The 20,747-nt window shown below is 42.8% G+C and overlaps 1 protein-coding gene across 1 annotated transcript; it reads right to left on the bottom strand.

Moving 5' to 3' along the window:
• Positions 1-3,830: 3,830 nt before the first annotated feature.
• Positions 3,831-20,688, bottom strand: LOC131954455 (amiloride-sensitive sodium channel subunit beta-like). Its single transcript, XM_059318148.1, has 12 exons — positions 20,583-20,688; positions 20,195-20,342; positions 13,046-13,198; positions 12,731-12,834; positions 12,021-12,184; positions 10,360-10,576; positions 8,659-8,737; positions 7,971-8,028; positions 6,639-6,697; positions 5,704-5,782; positions 4,549-4,692; positions 3,831-4,067 (listed from the first exon to the last, which is right to left on the bottom strand). The coding sequence occupies exons 1-12, from the start codon at positions 20,686-20,688 to the stop codon at positions 3,936-3,938; spliced, it is 1,443 nt and encodes a 480-aa protein (XP_059174131.1). The 3' UTR covers positions 3,831-3,935.
• Positions 20,689-20,747: the final 59 nt, after the last annotated feature.

Below are 20,747 nucleotides of genomic sequence, written 5' to 3'. Positions count from 1 at the left end.
CAAAGTGAAAAAAGCGCAAACGGAAAAAAGCGCAAACAGAAAAAAGCGCACACGGAAAAAAGCGCAAACGGAAAAAAGCGCAAACGGAAAAAAGCGCAAACAGAAAAAAGCGCAAACGGAAAAAAGCGCAAACAGAAAAAAGCGCACACAGAAAAAAGCGCAAACAGAAAAAAGCGCAAACGGAAAAAAGCGCAAACGGAAAAAAGCGCACACAGAAAAAAGCGCAAACGGAAAAAAGCGCAAACAGAAACAGAAAAATGCGCAACTTGAAAAAACACAACGAAAAATGTGCAAAAGAGAAATTTAGCACAAAGACCATATGAACTAGATGACACATTTATACATGACTGTTAGGGCTGCTGTGAGAGTGTCGTGTTTGATCACGTGATCTACTACCATTTAAAGGAAGGGTATAATAAATGGTGTGGTTAGGAAAGTTAAGGGGTCCATTCTCTAATAGGCAATCTATGTCTCTTTCGTACTTTCGTGTTGGTTTATTGTCGAACCTGTCCTCACCTTACATCACAACAGTTGGGTGACGCTTACCGTGTAATGTTAAAATAAATAGCATGTAATTGAGTTAGTTCGAAGTGAGTTTTCATACAAGCCCAACGCACTAATTAAGGTTGTCGCAAAATGTAACATATATGTAACAAATGTCAATGATGTCAATGAATTTTCATTAAAAAAATGATGTCTAGTACAGTTTACGAAACTTACGAACTTCGCCGATACTTTTTTGGTGGGTAGTTTGGTAAGTATGTAGGCGGGTAAGTGGGTAAGTGGGTAGGTGGGTAGTTAGGTAGGTAGGTAGGTAGGTGGGTAGGTGGGTAGTAGGTAGGTAGGTAGGTGCGTCATGATGTGAAAAAATATTAAATACAAAATTGTTATTTTGGTGCGAATGAATGTTGTTACGAGAGATATGACGAATGCATGTTTGATGACGCGGATGAAAGAGAGTGAAGTTTTGCCATAGGAACGGGTTGTTATAGTATGCAAGCTAGGTAGTTCGGACTAGGGAGAATGTGAAAGATACTTCGTGTAATGTCGATAGTTGTATGTTTATACGAGAATAGTAGTTGAATAATTATTGACCAAGAAAATAATAGGCATTGTGTAAAGTGATTATCGCCTGTATCGTGGTGATGGGAATGCAGATGGTAGTGGTACGCTTTAAATGGTAGTAGATCACGTGATCACACACGACACTCTCACAGCAGCCCTAACAGTCATGTATAAATGTGTCATCTAGTCCATATGGTCTTTGTGCTAAATTTCTCTTTTGCACATTTTTCGTTGTGTTTTTTCAAGTTGCGCATTTTTCTGTTTCTGTTTGCGCTTTTTTCCGTTTGCGCTTTTTTCTGTGTGCGCTTTTTTCCGTTTGCGCTTTTTTCCGTTTGCGCTTTTTTCTTTTTGCGCTTTTTTCTGTGTGCGCTTTTTTCTGTTTGCGCTTTTTTCCGTTTGCGCTTTTTTCCGTGTGCGCTTTTTTCTGTTTGCGCTTTTTTCCGTTTGCGCTTTTTTCTCTTTGCGCTTTTTTCCGTTTGCGCTTTTTTCTGTTTGCGCTTTTTTCTGTGTGCGCTTTTTTCTCTTTGCGCTTTTTTCTGTTTGCGCTTTTTTCTCTTTGCGCTTTTTTCCGTGTGCGCTTTTTTCTGTTTGCGCTTTTTTCTGTGTGCGCTTTTTTCTCTTTGCGCTTTTTTCTGTTTGCGCTTTTTTCCGTTTGCGCTTTTTTCTCTTTGCGCTTTTTTCCGTTTGCGCTTTTTTCTGTTTGCGCTTTTTTCTGTTTGCGCTTTTTTCTGTGTGCGCTTTTTTCTCTTTGCGCTTTTTTCTGTTTGCGCTTTTTTCTCTTTGCGCTTTTTTCCGTGTGCGCTTTTTTCTCTTTGCGCTTTTTTCCGTTTGCGCTTTTTTCTCTTTGCGCTTTTTTCTGTGTGCGCTTTTTTCTCTTTGCGCTTTTTTCCGTTTGCGCTTTTTTCTCTTTGCGCTTTTTTCCGTGTGCGCTTATTTCCGTTGCGCTTTTTTATTTGCGCTTTTTTCCGTTGCGCTTTTTTCCGTTGCGGTTCTTTCTGGGAACCGAACTTTTTCTAATCTAAAAAGTTTTTTGCGTGCACAGTTTCTTTCATGCATCTCTTCTGGTAGGGGCGAAACCCTTCCCAGGTTCTTCCTTTAGTTTGTATGATCTACAAATGCGACCAGTGTTTCTTTCATACTTTTTCCTCCCCGGAGAGGGGTGGGGGTACTTGAAATTTTCGGGGTCGGGGTGAAATTTTGTGGGAGGGGGCGGACACTGGAAACAAAGTATATAATTATATTTCGTTGAATGGGACGGTATATGTGCTTTGAGGTGTGTATGTGGGGCGGGGGGGGGGGGGGGGGGGGAGGGCAAGTAGAGTCGCCTAAAAGAGACTCTAAATGCGACTTTTCTCATGATTGAGATAAGTTGGGGTATTTTTTTTAAATTTATTTACTTATTTATTCAATAACGGTAACATTAGTATCAATGTGCAGTAACTAAGTGGAGATCAAGAATAAATCCGATTAAAGTACTGATTCTGGATAAAAATCCGTTGTCATTGTCCGTTTCCGCTTAAATTGAATGAAGGTGGTGATTTTGGTTTTGGTTTAGAGAAAAGAGACAGCACTATCAACCCTAGCGCCCGTTGTATCCTTCCTCAACGGGTCATTTCTCTCGTATATATATATATATATATATATATATATATATATATATATATATATATATATATATATATATATATATATATATATATATATATATATATATATATATATATATATATTCGCTTTAAGCTAAGAGCTGCAGCTACACCTAGTTGCATGGAATTTGATGGTACTATTCTAACGCTTGCCTCACACTGCTGTACTCTTCCGTTCTCAGGGTATGCTCGATCCATCATCATTTGCGGGCTTTAATATAACATAGCACTACTGATCATCAAGACTCGTACACAGTTAAGGGTCATCCATGTATAACGTAGGGTGGTGGGGGAAGGGGGGGGGTTCGGGTCCATGCGAACGTCCACATCATGTTGAACTTAATGTCGAAGTACTAATATTTTAAAACAGACATAAAATTCGTATCCTGCATGCATCCTGTAGATTCTACTTTTGATAAAATTAGGCCTGATAATAAACACTAATTTTAGGGGTCGTCCATAATTGACGTCAGACTCGTAGAGGGGAGGTGGGGTCAGATGGTGTGACGCCACACTTTTGCATTATAAAAAGGCAATGTTAGAAAACGAGTTCTAGCCGTCATTTCGCGTTTTAGAAAACGGTTTCAATAAATTGTAGATCTAATAGGAATTGATCAAAATACTACGTTAACAGCGTTCTGACAAGATTTTGGAAAAATCTCGATGTTTTCAGAAAAATTCTACAGCAATTTTGAGGGTGGGGGGTTGTAGGGTGATGTGTGACGTCATTTTAGGGGGGGGGTCTGGCTTTTTGTGACGACGTGTATCGGAGGGAGGGGGGGGGGAAGGTAAAAATCGTAAAAAAAAAAAGCGTGACGTCACTTATGGATGACCCCATATAAAAAATACTAAATCCGTACATCCGTTATTAGGTACACAATACATGTTATTGAAATAGTAAATTGGTAGTAAGTTTTGCGTGATCTATTTATTTTTGTGGTCTTCCACACTGAAGACGCGTGTGGGCTGGAGGAGGGAGGGGGTCGGGTGGGTCTAAAATCCGAAATATTTGTAGACGTCATAAATGGATGACCCCTAACTGCAGGTCACCTGGAAAAATGAAACAAAACAATCTTCTGCTATAAGCTGTTTATTAGTTATTGAAACAACGTACAAGCAAGTGTCAATTGAGTTTTTAAATATGTGACATCTGTGGTGACAGAAGAGGAAAAACGTGAAGGCAATCAGTCAATAAACCCTCCTTCTTCCCTTAGAACTACAGTTTTAAGGGAAGTATTCCGAACTTTGAGGGAAAGCCGTGTCTGATTGAATATAACGGCAAGCGTCTGACTTCAAGTCGTCATACAGGTCCTCCAGAATGACAGGCTGAATTGAAGTTACCGAAGTACCTGGACCCTGGGGAAAAAAAAATTACGTCTGTTCTCGTGCACTGATCAATACAGCTCCCCACAGAAACGTCCAACAATTAAAAAACAAAACAAAAGAAACTGTTTTTTTTTAAAACGATCGTTTAACTCGCATACTTTTTCAGACCAGATTGTTTATGTGGCAGATGAAGTAGAGTTTCCGTTTGAAAAAACATGATCTCAGTTGCCTTTACTTTCCCCGCTGTGAGGTCCAGCCTCAGTTGTTGTCAGGAAGTCCAAGCTTTACTTTTGAGTTTGTTATACATCGATCTAGATCTGTGTACTGCCCTCTAGTGCTCGCACATTACAGATCTAAGTCCGACGTAAACAACGAAAACAAAAAAGCTACCAGATCACATTAATTTCGTTTATATTGTTTAACCCACTAAAATGCGATATAAAACCACCGAATTACAACAATAATTGTACATTTACCGACCCACTTTTATTAACGAATGCGATAAATTTACCGGAGATGTTTTTGCCGAACAACACTTAGAAGGTAGACTCCGTCCTATGGAGAACAGAAAACTACAAAACTCGCCGATAGTGATGGCGGACAGGCCTAACCACAAACCCAGCTGTCCTCCCAAGTCGCTTATCAAATTCATACTCTGAAAACATAATTGTAATAATCAAATTCATACTCTGAAAAACACAATTGTAACAATCAAATTCATACTCTGAAAAACACAATTGTAGTCATCAAATTCATTCTCTGAAAACATAATTGTAACAATCAAATTCATACTCTGAAAACACAATTGTAGTCATCAAATTCATTCTCTGAAAACATAACTGTAACAATCAAATTCATACTCTGAAAACACAATTGTAGTCATCAAATTCATACTCTGAAAACATAATTGTAATAATCAAATTCATACTCTGAAAACACAACTGTAGTCATCAAATTCATTATCTGAAAACATAATTATAATCATCCAATTCATTCTCTGAAAACACAATTGTAATAATCAAATTCATACTCTGAAAAGATAATTATAATCACCAAATTCATACTCTGAAAACATAATTGTAATCATCCAATTCATTAATTATAATCATCCAATTCATATTCCGAAAACATAATTACAATCATTAAATTCATACTCTGAAAACATAATTATAATCATGAAATACATACTCTGAAAACAATTATAATCATCCAATTCTTACTCTGAAAACATCATGTTTAACATCGAAAAATGTATCCTTATGATCATAATTTGAAAAACCACCCTCTGAAAATTTTTCTCGCCGATCTATTTCATTTAATTAATTAAATTCATGAAACTAACATTTTTACACCCTGGTTTACATCTTAAAAGTGAAAAGCGAATTTGTCTTCTACAATTTGTCTACTTCTACAATTTGTCTACTTCTACAATTTGTCTACTTCTACAATTTGTCTACTTCTACAATTTGTCTACTTTTATCAATAGGTCTATTCAACAATATATACCTATTATTCCACAACAACAGAGCTACCATATCTACAAAACTGTACTACGTCAATAGGTCTACATTTTTCTTTAACAGATGTGAGAAAAGTGGTAAGACTCTATCTATAGGAGCAGTGGTAGCCCCCCCCTCCCCCCCCCCCGTCATAAGGACAGTCGTACCTCGTAGGCTTTCTGCTGCTCAACGTGCTGGTAGATGAGATCTTGGTAGTAGATCTGGACCTTGGTGAATTCGTCTTGGCTGGAAATTAGGCAGGTGAAATATGGGCTTTTGTCATTTACACAGGGACATATGGGCTGTCAGTTACACAGGGACATATGGGCTGTCAGTTACACGATGCCAATGTGTGTACACGCACACTCTGAACTCAATGTGTGTACACACAAACGGATGTCAATGTGTGTACACACAAACTGATGTCAATGTGTGTACACACACAATCTGATATCAATGTGTGTACACACACAATCTGATATCAATGTGTGTACACACACAATCTGATGTCAATGTGTGTACACACAATCTGATGTCAATGTGTGTACACACACAATCTGATATCAATGTGTGTACACACACAATCTGATGTCAATGTGTGTACACACACAAACTGATGTCAATGTGTGTACACACACAATCTGATATCAATGTGTGTACACACACAATCTGATGTCAATGTGTGTACACACACAATCTGATGTCAATGTGTGTACACACACAAACGGATGTCAATGTGTGTACACACACAATCTGATGTCAATGTGTGTACACACACAATCTGAACTCAATGTGTGTACACACACAATCTGATGTCAATGTGTGTACACACACAAACGGATGTCAATGTGTGTACACACAATCTGATGTCGATTTGTCTACACACAAACTGATGTCAATGTGTGTACACACACAAACTGTGAAGCCACGTGACATCATGACAACAAAAAAGTGACCTCGCGTGTGTCAGTAAATGTTCATTTAGTTTCATTAAAAAAATGGGCCTACATAATTTTATTTTGTTTGATTGAGTTGTTTTTTGTAAAACTGTAAAAAGTGAGAGCAGCACAGGGGAAAGTGAAAGAAACATTCCTGAACTCACGTGTTGGCGGCCTGAATATATAACGCGTTTGTTTGACCTAGTTTTTCTCGGAGGAAATCCTGGAAAATAATTATAATTAATATCTATACCCAGCAAGACAGGTTATTATCATAAAGTATAATATATAAATATATAAATACACACACATACACACACACACACACACACATATATATATATATATATATATATATATATATATATATATATATATATACACATATATGAAAGTAAGTGTGTTTGTTCTGTTATTTGTTTTTATGCATTACTACATGGGCGTGATACTGGAAGTTGTTAAGAATAATCCTGGGAAGGTTTCTGCTTTAAAAAAAAAATTCAATTTCGGAGGGGCGGTACATGGCAGTAGAGTACCCCATCACCTGAGATCCGTTGATTGTTCGTCCAGCACAAGGGCTCAAGTGTACTACTTGATACAACGGTCAAACCGCCCGTACCTCAGCAATCGTATGACCCAGGCTTCACCATTAGCACTATGATGCCTACGTTTGCTTTAAAGATGTGGTGGACTACTGAAATCGATGACTAAATCTAACCAGGATCGTCATTTGGTACATGGGGTCCATTGATTGAGAATTTTGCAAATAGAGTCAGGGATACTTCTTGAATCAACTGTTAAACTGCAACAGGGACGCCCCTGCAGTAGTGTAATCGATGGCTCCTGAGAGCACCCAGCTATGCCCCTGACGTTTGGGCAGCCGCCGATGTGTTCTACCTCACCATTACGAGGGGAGGGGGCGGTGTTTCTTCTAGGCATCTCTTCGGGGGGGGGGGGATGAGATCTCCCTCCTCCCAGAAGAGAGGAAGAGAGACCACCACCCCCTCCCGAAAGAAATGGATTTTATATAGAAAATATATAACAATGCCCCCCCCCCCCCCGGAAATTTTAGTCCCCCCTCCCAGAAAATTTCAATTCCCCCCCCCCCCCCCCCCACCTTCCGGAGAAATAAGTCTGGAAGAAACACTGGGAGAGGGTGACCTAACAAACACTCAAAGCTTTTATACAGCACGCTCTGAGGCGTCTGGGAGGTAGTGTAGACAAACCCGCGCCCCAACTAACCCAGATCCAACAAATACAAAGCCTGTATCGTTTACATTGAAATAACTCAGATTTAGAAAATACAAAGCCTGTATCGTTTACATTGAAATAACTCAGATTTAGAAAACAAGAGAACACTATCAAATGTTCGTCATTCTGGTGTGTATGACTAGTACGACGGGTACGCTGGTCCCACTATAAAATGAATGTAGAGCCCATACAAGTCCCACTATAAATATGTTGTAGTGATACACATGTGCTCTAGCAATACAAACCTGGTACTTAGTTGAAGGCCAGCCTGCTTGTGATATCGACAATTCGTAACGAGTTTCCCTGGGAAGGTACATGGACTGGTTTGTACAATTAATTTGTTTTTAAAATGTTAAGTATATTCAACAAATTATTTTAAAATGTTTTTCAACTAAGCAAATGGAACATCTACAACGATAACATTTTACCGCGAACATATGACATCACGTAATGTGTAACAATTAATGATGATGTAACATCATCAGCAAGAGATGATAATTTAGTTATACGATCAATACAATATGTTGATAAATTTAACAATCAACGCGTGAATTAATAACATAAACATTAAGTGATATTGATAAAGCTTAAAATTAGCTGGTGAAACGGATAAAGATAAAATTACTCGTGTTATTTATAAAGATCACCTTCTGATACTGATAATATAACAAAGATCTACTCGTGTTATTTATAAAGATCACCTTCTGATACTGATAATATAACAAAGATCTACTCGTGTTATTTATAAAGATCACCTTCTGATACTGATAATATAACAAAGATCAACTCGTGTTATTTATAAAGATCACCTTCTGATACTGATAATATAAAACAAACCAACTGATGATATTGCTCAAGTTACAAACCAACTGGTGATATTGCTCAAGTTACCAGCCAAACATGAGATATTTATTTATGCCACCAATTACTTACTCGCATGGTTGAGGACATTTTTCATCACATAGCTTGTATCGCTCTGACGCGATAGATGGGAGGCTGTTGACACAGTTTTCTGTTGGTCAAATACACAACATGTCTACACGGTCAAATACTCAACATGTCCACACGGTCAAATACTCAACATGTCCACACGGTCAAATACACAACATGTCTACACGGTCAAATACACACACGGTCAAATACACAACATGCCCACACGGTCAAATACACAACATGTCTACACGGTCAAATACACAACATGTCTACACGGTCAAATACACAACATGTCTACACGGTCAAATACACAACATGTCTACACGGTCAAATACACAACATGTCCACACGGTCAAATACATAACATGTCTAAACGGTCAAATACACAACATGTCTACACACAACATGTCCACACGGTCAAATACACAACATGTCGACACGGTCAAATACACAACATGTCTACACGGTCAAATACACAACATGTCCACACGGTCAAATACATAACATGTCTAAACGGTCAAATACACAACATGTCTACACACAACATGTCCACACGGTCAAATACACAACATGTCGACACGGTCAAATACACAACATGTCTACACGGTCAAATACACAACATGTCTACACGGTTAAATACACAACATGTCTACACGGTCAAATACACAACATGTCTACACGGTCAAATACACAACATGTCTACACACACAACATGTCTACACGGTCAAATACACAACATGTCTACAGGGTCAAATACACAACATGTCTACACGGTCAAATACACAACATGTCTACAGGGTCAAATACACAACATGTCTACAGGGTCAAATACACAACATGTCTACACGGTCAAATACACAACATGTCTACACGGTCAAATACACAACATGTCTACAGGGTCAAATACACAACATGTCTACAGGGTCAAATACACAACATGTCTACACGGTCAAATACACAACATGCCTACACGGTCAAATACACAACATGCCCACACGGTCAAATACACAACATGTCTACACGGTCAAATACACAACATGTCTACACGGTCAAATACACAACATGTCTACACGGTTAAATACACAACATGTCTACACGGTCAAATACACAACATGTCTACACGGTCAAATACACAACATGTCTACACACACAACATGTCTACACGGTCAAATACACAACATGTCTACAGGGTCAAATACACAACATGTCTACACGGTCAAATACACAACATGTCTACAGGGTCAAATACACAACATGTCTACACGGTCAAATACACAACATGTCTACACGGTCAAATACACAACATGTCTACACGGTCTAATACACAACATGTCTACACACACAACATGTCTACACGGTCAAATACACAATAACACGAGAGGGCACTGGAATGTGCCTTGGCCCGAATGAAAATATACATCAAATATCTGGCAAGTAAGTTTTTAAAATTATCGCCCATTGGTAGCCGATTGTGACGCCTAAATGAAAGATCTCTCATGTAAGATCATTTATTTAAAACAAGTGTTACCTGTTTTCTCCTGGTATTATTCTCGTTAGTTCATCAATTAAGGCCCTCGAAGTGAATTTATTCATTTTGGATAATTTCAAAAGGCGTTTAATAATTAATTGGAACGGCATTTTATAATCAATACATTACTTGAAAATGAAGATAAAAATGTGCACAAGGGAGAACAAACCAACCGGTTATTGGATCCGTCATGTTGCAAATGGTCACGTTGGGAATGATGTAAAAGAAGGTCACGGCACATGCGCAGTACTCCATGATGATGTCTTGGTAGCATGACTTGAGACAAGAGAGTTTACTGTGAGAAGTGCCCAGATAGTGCACATAGTAATCCGTTGTCTTCGCTTCATACCCGCACACACCATGGGGAGGTGGTAATCGAGAGTATGACACCTGCAAGATTCAAACACATGGGGAGGTGGTAGTCGAGAGTATGACACCTGCAAGATTCAAACACATGGGGAGGTGGTAGTCGAGAGTATGACACCTGCAAGATTCAAACACATGGGGAGGTGGTAGTCGAGAGTATGACACCTGCAAGATTCAAACACATGGGGAGGTGGTAGTCGAGAGTATGACACCTGCAAAATTCAAACACATGGGGAGGTGGTAGTCGAGAGTACGATACCTGCAAGATTCAAACACATGGGGAGGCGGTAGTCGAGAGTATGACACCTGCAAGATTCAAACACACCTATTTCATACTCACCTCCACCTCTACACACATCTACACACCCCCGGAAAGTGAATTCCACTAAAGACAATACCATAGAGAGGTATGTAAACCCCAAACCTCTGGCGATCTCGCTGTTTTACAAACATCATCAGCAATATTGTAGTTTGTTATACTGTAGTTTGTTATACTGTAGTTTGTTATACTGTAGTTTGTTATACTGTAGTTTGTTATACTGTAGTTTGTTATACTGTAGTTTGTTGTACTGTAGTTTGTTTTACTGTAGTTTATTATATTGTAGTTTGTTATACTGTAGTTTGTTGTACTGTAGTTTGTTTTACTGTAGTTTATTATATTGTAGTTTGCTATACTGTAGTTTGTTGTACTGTAGTTTGTTTTACTGTAGTTTATTATATTGTAGTTTGTTATACTGTGGTTTGTTATACTGTAGTTTGTTATATTGTAGTTTGTTATACTGTAGTTTGTTATACTGTAGTTTGTTATATTGTAGTTTGTTATATTGTAGTTTGTTATACTGTAGTTTGTTGTACTGTAGTTTGTTTTACTGTAGTTTATTATATTGTAGTTTGTTATACTGTGGTTTGTTATACTGTAGTTTGTTATACTGTAGTTTGTTATACTGTAGTTTGTTATACTGTAGTTTGTTATACTGTAGTTTGTTATATTGTAGTTTGTTATACTGTAGTTTGTTATACTGTAGTTTGTTATATTGTAGTTTGTTATACTGTAGTTTGTTATACTGTAGTTTGTTATACTGTAGTTTGTTATACTGTAGTTTGTTATACTGTAGTTTGTTATACTGTAGTTTGTTATACTGTAGTTTGTTATATTGTAGTTTGTTATACTGTAGTTTGTTATACTGTAGTTTGTTATACTGTAGTTTGTTATACTGTAGTTTGTTATACTGTAGTTTGTTATACTGTAGTTTGTTATACTGTAGTTTGTTATACTGTAGTTTGTTATACTGTAGTTTGTTATACTGTAGTTTGTTATACTGTAGTTTGTTATACTGTAGTTTGTTATACTGTAGTTTGTTATACTGTAGTTTGTTATACTGTAGTTTGTTATACTGTAGTTTGTTATACTGTAGTTTGTTATACTGTAGTTTGTTATACTGTAGTTTGTTATACAGCATTCTCTCACCTGCTTTATGCCAATCGAGCTAGAGCGACCCGGTATGACCGAGATGCCCTCGTCTTCAGGGAATGGAATCGTCCCCTTCTTGTGGATGATGATGCGTGCTCCAGCCTCGCTGGCCAGATTCGCAATGTATTCTTGCTGGTTAATGAACAGCTCTAAGATCAGCCCTGAACATAAGATTATAACACATGAACAGCTACAAAATCAGCCCTGAACATAAGATTATAATACATGAACAGCTCCAAGATCAGCCCTGAACATAAGATTATAATACATGAACAGCTCCAAGATCAGCCCTCAACATAAGATTATAATACATGAACAGCTACAAAATCAGTCCTGAACGTACGATTATAATACATGAACAGCTCCAAGATCAGCCCTGAACATAAGATTATAATACATGAACAGCTCTGTGAATATGTTATGAAACTTACCCTATGTAAAACATACCGCAAGTCAACGCTGTGAATATGTTATGAAACATACCCTATGTAAATCTTTCCGCAAGTCAACGCTGTGAATATGTTATGAAACATACCCTATGTAAAACTTTCCGCAAGTCAACGCTGTGAATATGTTATGAAACATACCCTATGTAAAACTTTCCGCAAGTCAACGCTGTGAATATGTTATGAAACATACCCTATGTAAAACTTTCCGCAAGTCAACGCTGTGAATATGTTATGAAACATACCCTATGTAAAACTTACCGTATGTCGGTCCTGGGAAGCGAGTCGTCAGAGTACCTTCCACATGACGAGAATTAAACGTGTAACAGTTGCCGTATTTGTGATTGTGGAAATATGTAAAGTTCCTGCAGAAAAATAAGTTACTAGGTCTAGTTCCTTTTTTAGCGTGTGCATTGTGTCACTTTGGTACATTAATAACTGTAAATTTTTTTTATTATTATTTAATTAATGTGTTTTGTATAGTGTTTTTTTTTAGTGTCATCTTATTGCGTCAATGCTATGAAATACTTTAAATGTCGTCACACTCAAGAGTTAATTAGAAAGATAATTAGTTACATAGGTGAACAATAATATCCGCCAAACTTGCAGGAGGCGATGAAATCTTTTTTCTGATGACCCGCTGGCTCGACGGTGGAAGAATTCAATATGGCGGTGATGTACGCGTACGTCATGGTGGCCTCATACTCATCGTCTTTTGTTTGGTAGAAACTGAGGGCAGAACAGACCGTGTGTTGTTGGGACAGTTCACAAACATTCTATTGATCGTGACACTTTTGCAGCTATCATATATACATCTCTCTCGCTCTCTCTCCATATCTATCTCTTTCCCTCTCTCTGTATATTATGTATATATATATATATATATATATATATATATATATATATATATATATATATATATATATATATATATATATATACATACATATATATATATATATATATATATATATATATCCCATGGATCCCTTGTGGGACCACACCTCTCCATCGTTCTCTGTTTCGGACGATTCCTTTAAGTTGTGCCCATTCCGGCTGCTTCTGCTTCAACGACAGTTTGTTTTAGCCTACCTACTTTTCTCTTTCTTTGGAGATTCCCGTATTGCGCCTGTCTGGTGATGTTGCTTGTTGGTTTACTCAAGGTGTGTCCAATTCATCCCCATTTTACGCTTTGTATTTCTTTGCCAATGGGTCCTCTCAGTTTTTCTAAGCATTTCGGCATTGTAATTTGTTTTCCTTAAACCTGATATTCAATATGAGGCGGAGGCATCTGTTAATAAAAGTCGGATGTTTTTAGTTTTTGTTATTCTCCACAAATAAGAGAACAGATTTCAGATTGCTGTTATACAGTCCTATTTGGAAAGATTAGACAGTGCTGTCGATGTCCATGTGGTGCGGAAGATGTTGGATGTGTACTTGACCTTGTTAATACAGTTTTTGATGTCCTCATTTGTTCCCCCATCCTTGTTTACTACACTTCCAAGATACGTGAAGAGATCCACCTCAGAAATAGTCATCTCTTGCATCTAGAGTTCAACATGTCCCATCTACCTGCCGGCTCCACTAGTGTTCAACATGTCCCGTCTACCTGCCGGCTCCACTAGAGTTCAACATGTCCCATCTACCTGCCGGCTGCCGGCTCTACTAGTGTTCAACATGTCCCATCTACCTGCCGGCTTCACTAGAGTTCAACATGTCCCATCTGCCTGCCGGCTCCACTTGAGTTCAACATGTCACATCTACCTGCCGGCTGCCGGCTCCACTAGTGTTCAACATGTCCTATCTACCTGCCGGCTCCACTAGAGTTCAACATGTCCCATCTACCTGCCGGCTCCACTAGAGTTCAACATGTCCCATCTACCTGCCGGCTCCACTAGAGTTCAACATGTCCCATCTACCTGCCGGCTCCACTAGTGTTCAACATGTCCTATCTACCTGCCGGCTCCACTAGTGTTCAACATGTCCTATCTACCTGCCGGCTCCACTAGTGTTCAACATGTCCCATCTACCTGCCGGCTCCACTAGAGTTCAACATGTCCCATCTACCTGCCGGCTGCCGGCTCCACTAGTGTTCAACATGTCCCATCTACCTGCCGGCTGCCGGCTCCACTAGTGTTCAACATGTCCCATCTACCTGCCGGCTGCCGGCTCCACTAGTGTTCAACATGTCCCATCTACCTGCCGGCTCCACTAGAGTTCAACATATCCCATCTACCTGCCGGCTCCACTAGAGTTCAACATGTCCCATCTACCTGCCGGCTCCACTAGTGTTCAACATGTACCATCTACCTGCCGGCTCCACTAGTGTTCAACATGTCCCATCTACCTGCTGGCTCCACTAGAGTTCAACATGTCCCATCTACCTGCCGGCTCCACTAGTGTTCAACATGTCCTATCTACCTGCCGGCTCCACTAGTGTTCAACATGTCCCATCTACCTGCCGGCTCCACTAGAGTTCAACATGTCCCATCTACCTGCCGGCTCCACTAGAGTTCAACATGTCCCATCTACCTGCCGGCTGCCGGCTCCACTAGGGTTCAACATGTCCCATTTACCTGCCGGCTGCCGGCTCCACTAGTGTTCAACATGTCCCATCTACCTGCCGGCTCCACTAGTGTTCAACATGTCCCATCTACCTGCCGGCTCCACTAGTGTTCAACATGTCCCATCTACCTGCCGGCTCCACTAGAGTTCAACATGTCCCATCTGCCTGCCGGCTCCACTAGTGTTCAACATGTCCTATCTACCTGCCGGCTCCACTAGTGTTCAACATGTCCCATCTACCTGCCGGCTCCACTAGAGTTCAACATGTCCCATCTACCTGCCGGCTCCACTAGAGTTCAACATGTCCCATCTACCTGCCGGCTCCACTAGTGTTCAACATGTCCCATCTGCCTGCCGGCTCCACTAGTGTTCAACATGTCCTATCTACCTGCCGGCTCCACTAGTGTTCAACATGTCCCATCTACCTGCCGGCTCCACTAGAGTTCAACATGTCCCATCTACCTGCCGGCTCCACTAGAGTTCAACATGTCCCATCTACCTGCCGGCTGCCGGCTCCACTAGGGTTCAACATGTCCCATTTACCTGCCGGCTGCCGGCTCCACTAGTGTTCAACATGTCCCATCTACCTGCCGGCTCCACTAGTGTTCAACATGTCCCATCTACCTGCCGGCTCCACTAGAGTTCAACATGTCCCATCTGCCTGCCGGCTCCACTAGTGTTCAACATGTCCTATCTACCTGCCGGCTCCACTAGAGTTCAACATGTCCTATCTACCTGCCGGCTCCACTAGAGTTCAACATGTCCTATCTACCTGCCGGCTCCACTAGTGTTCAACATGTCCCATCTACCTGCCGGCTCCACTTGAGTTCAACATGTCACATCTACCTGCCGGCTGCCGGCTCCACTAGTGTTCAACATGTCCTATCTACCTGCCGGCTCCACTAGAGTTCAACATGTCCCATCTACCTGCCGGCTCGACTAGAGTTCAAAATGTCCCATCTACCTGCCGGCTCCACTAGTGTTCAACATGTCCCATCTACCTGCCGGCTCCACAAGAGTTTAACATGTCCCATCTACCTGCCGGCTCCACTAGAGTTCAACATGTCCCATCTACCTGCCGGCTCCACTAGAGTTCAACATGTCCCATCTACCTGCCGGCTCCACTAGAGTTCAACATGTCCCATCTACCTGCTGGCTCCACTAGTGTTCAACATGTCCTATCTATCTGCCGGCTCCACTAGTGTTAAACATGTCCTATCTACCTGCCGGCTCCACTAGTGTTCAACATGTCCTATCTACCTGCCGGCTCCACTAGAGTTCAACATGTCCCATCTACCTGCCGGCTCCACTAGTGTTCAACATGTCCTATCTACCTGCCGGCTCCACTAGTGTTCAACATGTCCCATCTACCTGCCGGCTCCACTAGAGTTCAACATGTCCAATCTACCTGCCGGCTCCACTAGAGTTCAACATGTCCCATCTACCTGCCGGCTGTCGGCTCCACTAGGGTTCAACATGTCCCATTTACCTGCCGGCTGCCGGCTCCACTAGTGTTCAACATGTCCCATCTACCTGCCGGCTCCACTAGTGTTCAACATGTCTCATCTACCTGCCGGCTCCACTACACTTCAACATGTCCCATCTACCTGCCGGCTCCACTAGTGTTCAACATGTCCCATCTACCTGCCGGCTCCACTAGAGTTCAACATGTCCCATCTACCTGCCGGCTCCACTAGAGTTCAAAATGTCCCATCTACCTGCCGGCTCCACTAGAGTTCAACATGTCCCATCTACCTGCCGGCTCCACTAGAGTTCAACATGTCCCATCTACCTGCCGGCTGCCGGCTCCACTAGTGTTCAACATGTCCCATCTACCTGCCGGCTGCCGGCTCCACTAGTGTTCAACATGTCCCATCTACCTGCCGGCTCCACTAGTGTTCAACATGTCCCATCTACCTGCCGGCTCCACTAGAGTTCAACATGTCCCATCTACCTGCCGGCTCCACTAGTGTTCAACATGTCCCATCTACCTGCCGGCTGCCGGTTCCACTAGTGTTCAACATGTCCCATCTACCTGCCGGCTCCACTAGGGTTCAACATGTCCCATCTACCTGCTGGCTGCCGGCTCCACTAGTGTTCAACATGTCCCATCTACCTGCCGGCTCCACAAGAGTTCAACATGTCACATCTACCTGCCGGCTCCACTAGTGTTCAACATGTCACATCTACCTGCCGGCTGCCGGATCCACTAGTGTTCAACATGTCCCATCTACCTGCCGGCTCCACTAGAGTTCAACATGTCTCATCTACCTGCCGGCTCCACTAGAGTTCAACATGTCACATCTACCTGCCGGCTGCCGGCTCCACTAGTGTTCAACATGTCCCATCTACCTGCCGGCTCCACTAGTGTTAAACATGTCCCATCTACCTGCCGGCTCCACAAGAGTTCAGCATGTCCCATCTACCTGCCGGCTGCCGGCTCCACTAGTGTTCAACATGTCCCATCTACCTGCCGGCTCCACTAGTGTTCAACATGTCCCATCTACCTGCCGGCTCCACTAGTGTTCAACATGTCACATCTACCTGCCGGCTCCACTAGTGTTCAACATGTCACATCTACCTGCCGGCTGCCGGCTCCACTAGAGTTCAACATGTCCCATCTGCCTGCCGGCTCCACTAGTGTTCAACATGTCCCATCTACCTGCCGGCTCCACTAGAGTTCATCATGTCACATCTACCTGCCGGCTCCACTAGTGTTCAACATGTCCCATCTACCTGCCGGCTCCACTAGTGTTAAACATGTCCCATCTACCTGCCGGCTCCACTAGAGTTCAACATGTCCCATCTACCTGCCGGCTGCCGGCTCCACTAGGGTTCAACATGTCCCATCTACCTGCCGGCTGCCGGCTCCACTAGTGTTCAACATGTCCCATCTACCTGCCGGCTCCACTAGTGTTCAACATGTCCCATCTACCTGCCGGCTCCACTAGAGTTCAACATGTCCCATCTACCTGCCGGCTCCACTAGTGTTCAACATGTCCCATCTACCTGCCGGCTCCACTAGTGTTCAACATGTCCCATCTACCTGCCGGCTCCACTAGAGTTCAACATGTCCCATCTACCTACCGGCTCCACTAGTGTTCAACATGTCCCATCTACCTGCCGGCTCCACAAGAGTTCAACATGTCACATCTACCTGCCGGCTCCACTAGTGTTCAACATGTCACATCTACCTGCCGGCTGCCGGATCCACTAGTGTTCAACATGTCCCATCTACCTGCCGGCTCCACTAGAGTTCAACATGTCCCATCTACCTGCCGGCTCCACTAGAGTTCAACATGTCACATCTACCTGCCGGCTCCACTAGTGTTCAACATGTCACATCTACCTGCCGGCTGCCGGCTCCACTAGAGTTCAACATGTCCCATCTGCCTGCCGGCTCCACTAGTGTTCAACATGTCACATCTACCTGCCGGCTCCACTAGTGTTCAACATGTCCTATCTACCTGCCGGCTCCACTAGTGTTCAACATGTCCCATCTACCTGCCGGCTCCACTAGTGTTCAACATGTCCCATCTACCTGCCGGCTCCACTAGTGTTCAACATGTCCCATCTACCTGCCGGCTCCACTAGTGTTCAACATGTACCATCTACCTGCCGGCTCCACTAGTGTTCAACATGTCCCATCTACCTGCCGGCTCCACTAGTGTTCAACATGTCCCATCTACCTGCCGGCTCCACTAGTGTTCAACATGTCCCATCTACCTGCCGGCTCCACTAGAGTTCAACATGTCCTATCTACCTGCCGGCTTCACTAGAGTTCAACATGTCCCATCTACCTGCCGGCTCTACTAGTGTTCAACATGTCCCATCTACCTGCCGGCTCCACTAGTGTTCAACATGTCCCATCTACCTGCCGGCTCTACTAGTGTTCAACATGTCCCATCTACCTGCCGGCTCCACTAGTGTTCAACATGTCCCATCTACCTGCCGGCTCCACTAGTGTTCAACATGTCACATCTACCTGCCGGCTGCCGGTTCCACTAGTGTTCAACATGTCCCATCTACCTGCCGGCTCCACTAGGGTTCAACATGTCCTATCTACCTGCCGGCTTCACTAGTGTTCAACATGTCCCATCTACCTGCCAGCTCCACTAGTGTTCAACATGTCCCATCTACCTGCCGGCTCCACTAGTGTTCAACATGTCACATCTACCTGCCGGCTGCCGGCTCCACTAGTGTTCAACATGTCCCATCTACCTGCCGGCTCCATTAGTGTTCAACATGTCACATCTACCTGCCGGCTCCACTAGTGTTCAACATGTCCCATCTACCTGCCGGCTCCACTAGAGTTCAACATGTCCCATCTACCTGCCGGCTCCACTAGTGTTCAACATGTCCCATCTACCTGCCGGCTCCACTAGTGTTCAACATGTCCCATCTACCTGCCGGCTCCACTAGAGTTCAACATGTCCCATCTACCTACCGGCTCCACTAGTGTTCAACATGTCCCATCTACCTGCCGGCTCCACTAGAGTTCAACATGTCCTATCTACCTGCCGGCTCCACTAGAGCTCAACATGTCCTATCTACCTGCCGGCTTCACTAGAGTTCAACATGTCCCATCTACCTGCCGGCTCCACTAGTGTTCAACATGTCCTATCTACCTGCCGGCTCCACTAGTGTTCAACATGTCCCATCTACCTGCCGGCTCCACTAGAGTTCAACATGTCCCATCTACCTGCCGGCTCCACTAGTGTTCAACATGTCACATCTACCTGCCGGCTGCCGGTTCCACTAGTGTTCAACATGTCCCATCTACCTGCCGGCTCCACTAGGGTTCAACATGTCCTATCTACCTGCCGGCTTCACTAGTGTTCAACATGTCCCATCTACCTGCCGGCTCCACTAGTGTTCAACATGTCCCATCTACCTGCCGGCTTCACTAGTGTTCAACATGTCCCATCTACCTGCCGGCTCCACTAGTGTTCAACATGTACCATCTACCTGCCGGCTCCACTAGTGTTCAACATGTCCCATCTACCTGCCGGCTGCCGGCTCCACTAGAGTTCAACATGTCCCATCTACCTGCCGGCTCCACTAGTGTTCAACATGTCCCATCTACCTGCCGGCTCCACTAGTGTTCAACATGTCCCATCTACCTGCCGGCTCCACTAGTGTTCAACATGTCCTATCTACCTGCCGGCTCCACTAGAGTTCAACATGTCCCATTTTGTGAAGGTGGAGTTACTGAGAAGCTTGGACCAGTCCACGGCGATGCTCGACTTGTCGGTACCGCTCATTCTCTGGGCAGCTTGTCTTTTTCTTCTGGTAACCTGCGTGGGTCCTAGGACGATATTAGGTCATTAGAAGAAGACTTTAACACAGTACAGTTATGTAGGCAGTTACATGATGGTATGTCACTTCAATAAGACTTTTACACAGTTATGTAGGCACTACATTCGTGATCTAAGCTTTACAGCTGATCAAATATAGTAATGAGCCAGAGATGGAAGGTAATAAAAGACAGGAAGAATATTGACGTAACCATCAGCCTTGACCTACATATCAAAGGTCAACCGACAACCCAAGTGAGCAGCTACAGGAAACAGGCCAGAGTTCCTCACGTAGTAGTTGTAACGTACACAGTACCACAAGAGAGCAGCAACAGGAACATACTTTCTTCTAGGCATCTCTTCGGGGTGGGGAGGGGGGGGGACCTTAGCTCCCCCGAAAAAATTCTACCGCCCCC

Source organism: Physella acuta, unplaced genomic scaffold, assembly GCF_028476545.2.
Source record: "Physella acuta isolate Inbredline_101_S28 unplaced genomic scaffold, ASM2847654v3 ptg000078l, whole genome shotgun sequence".
NCBI lineage: Eukaryota > Metazoa > Mollusca > Gastropoda > Physidae > Physella > Physella acuta.
This window is presented reverse-complemented; position numbering and strand designations above follow the sequence as displayed.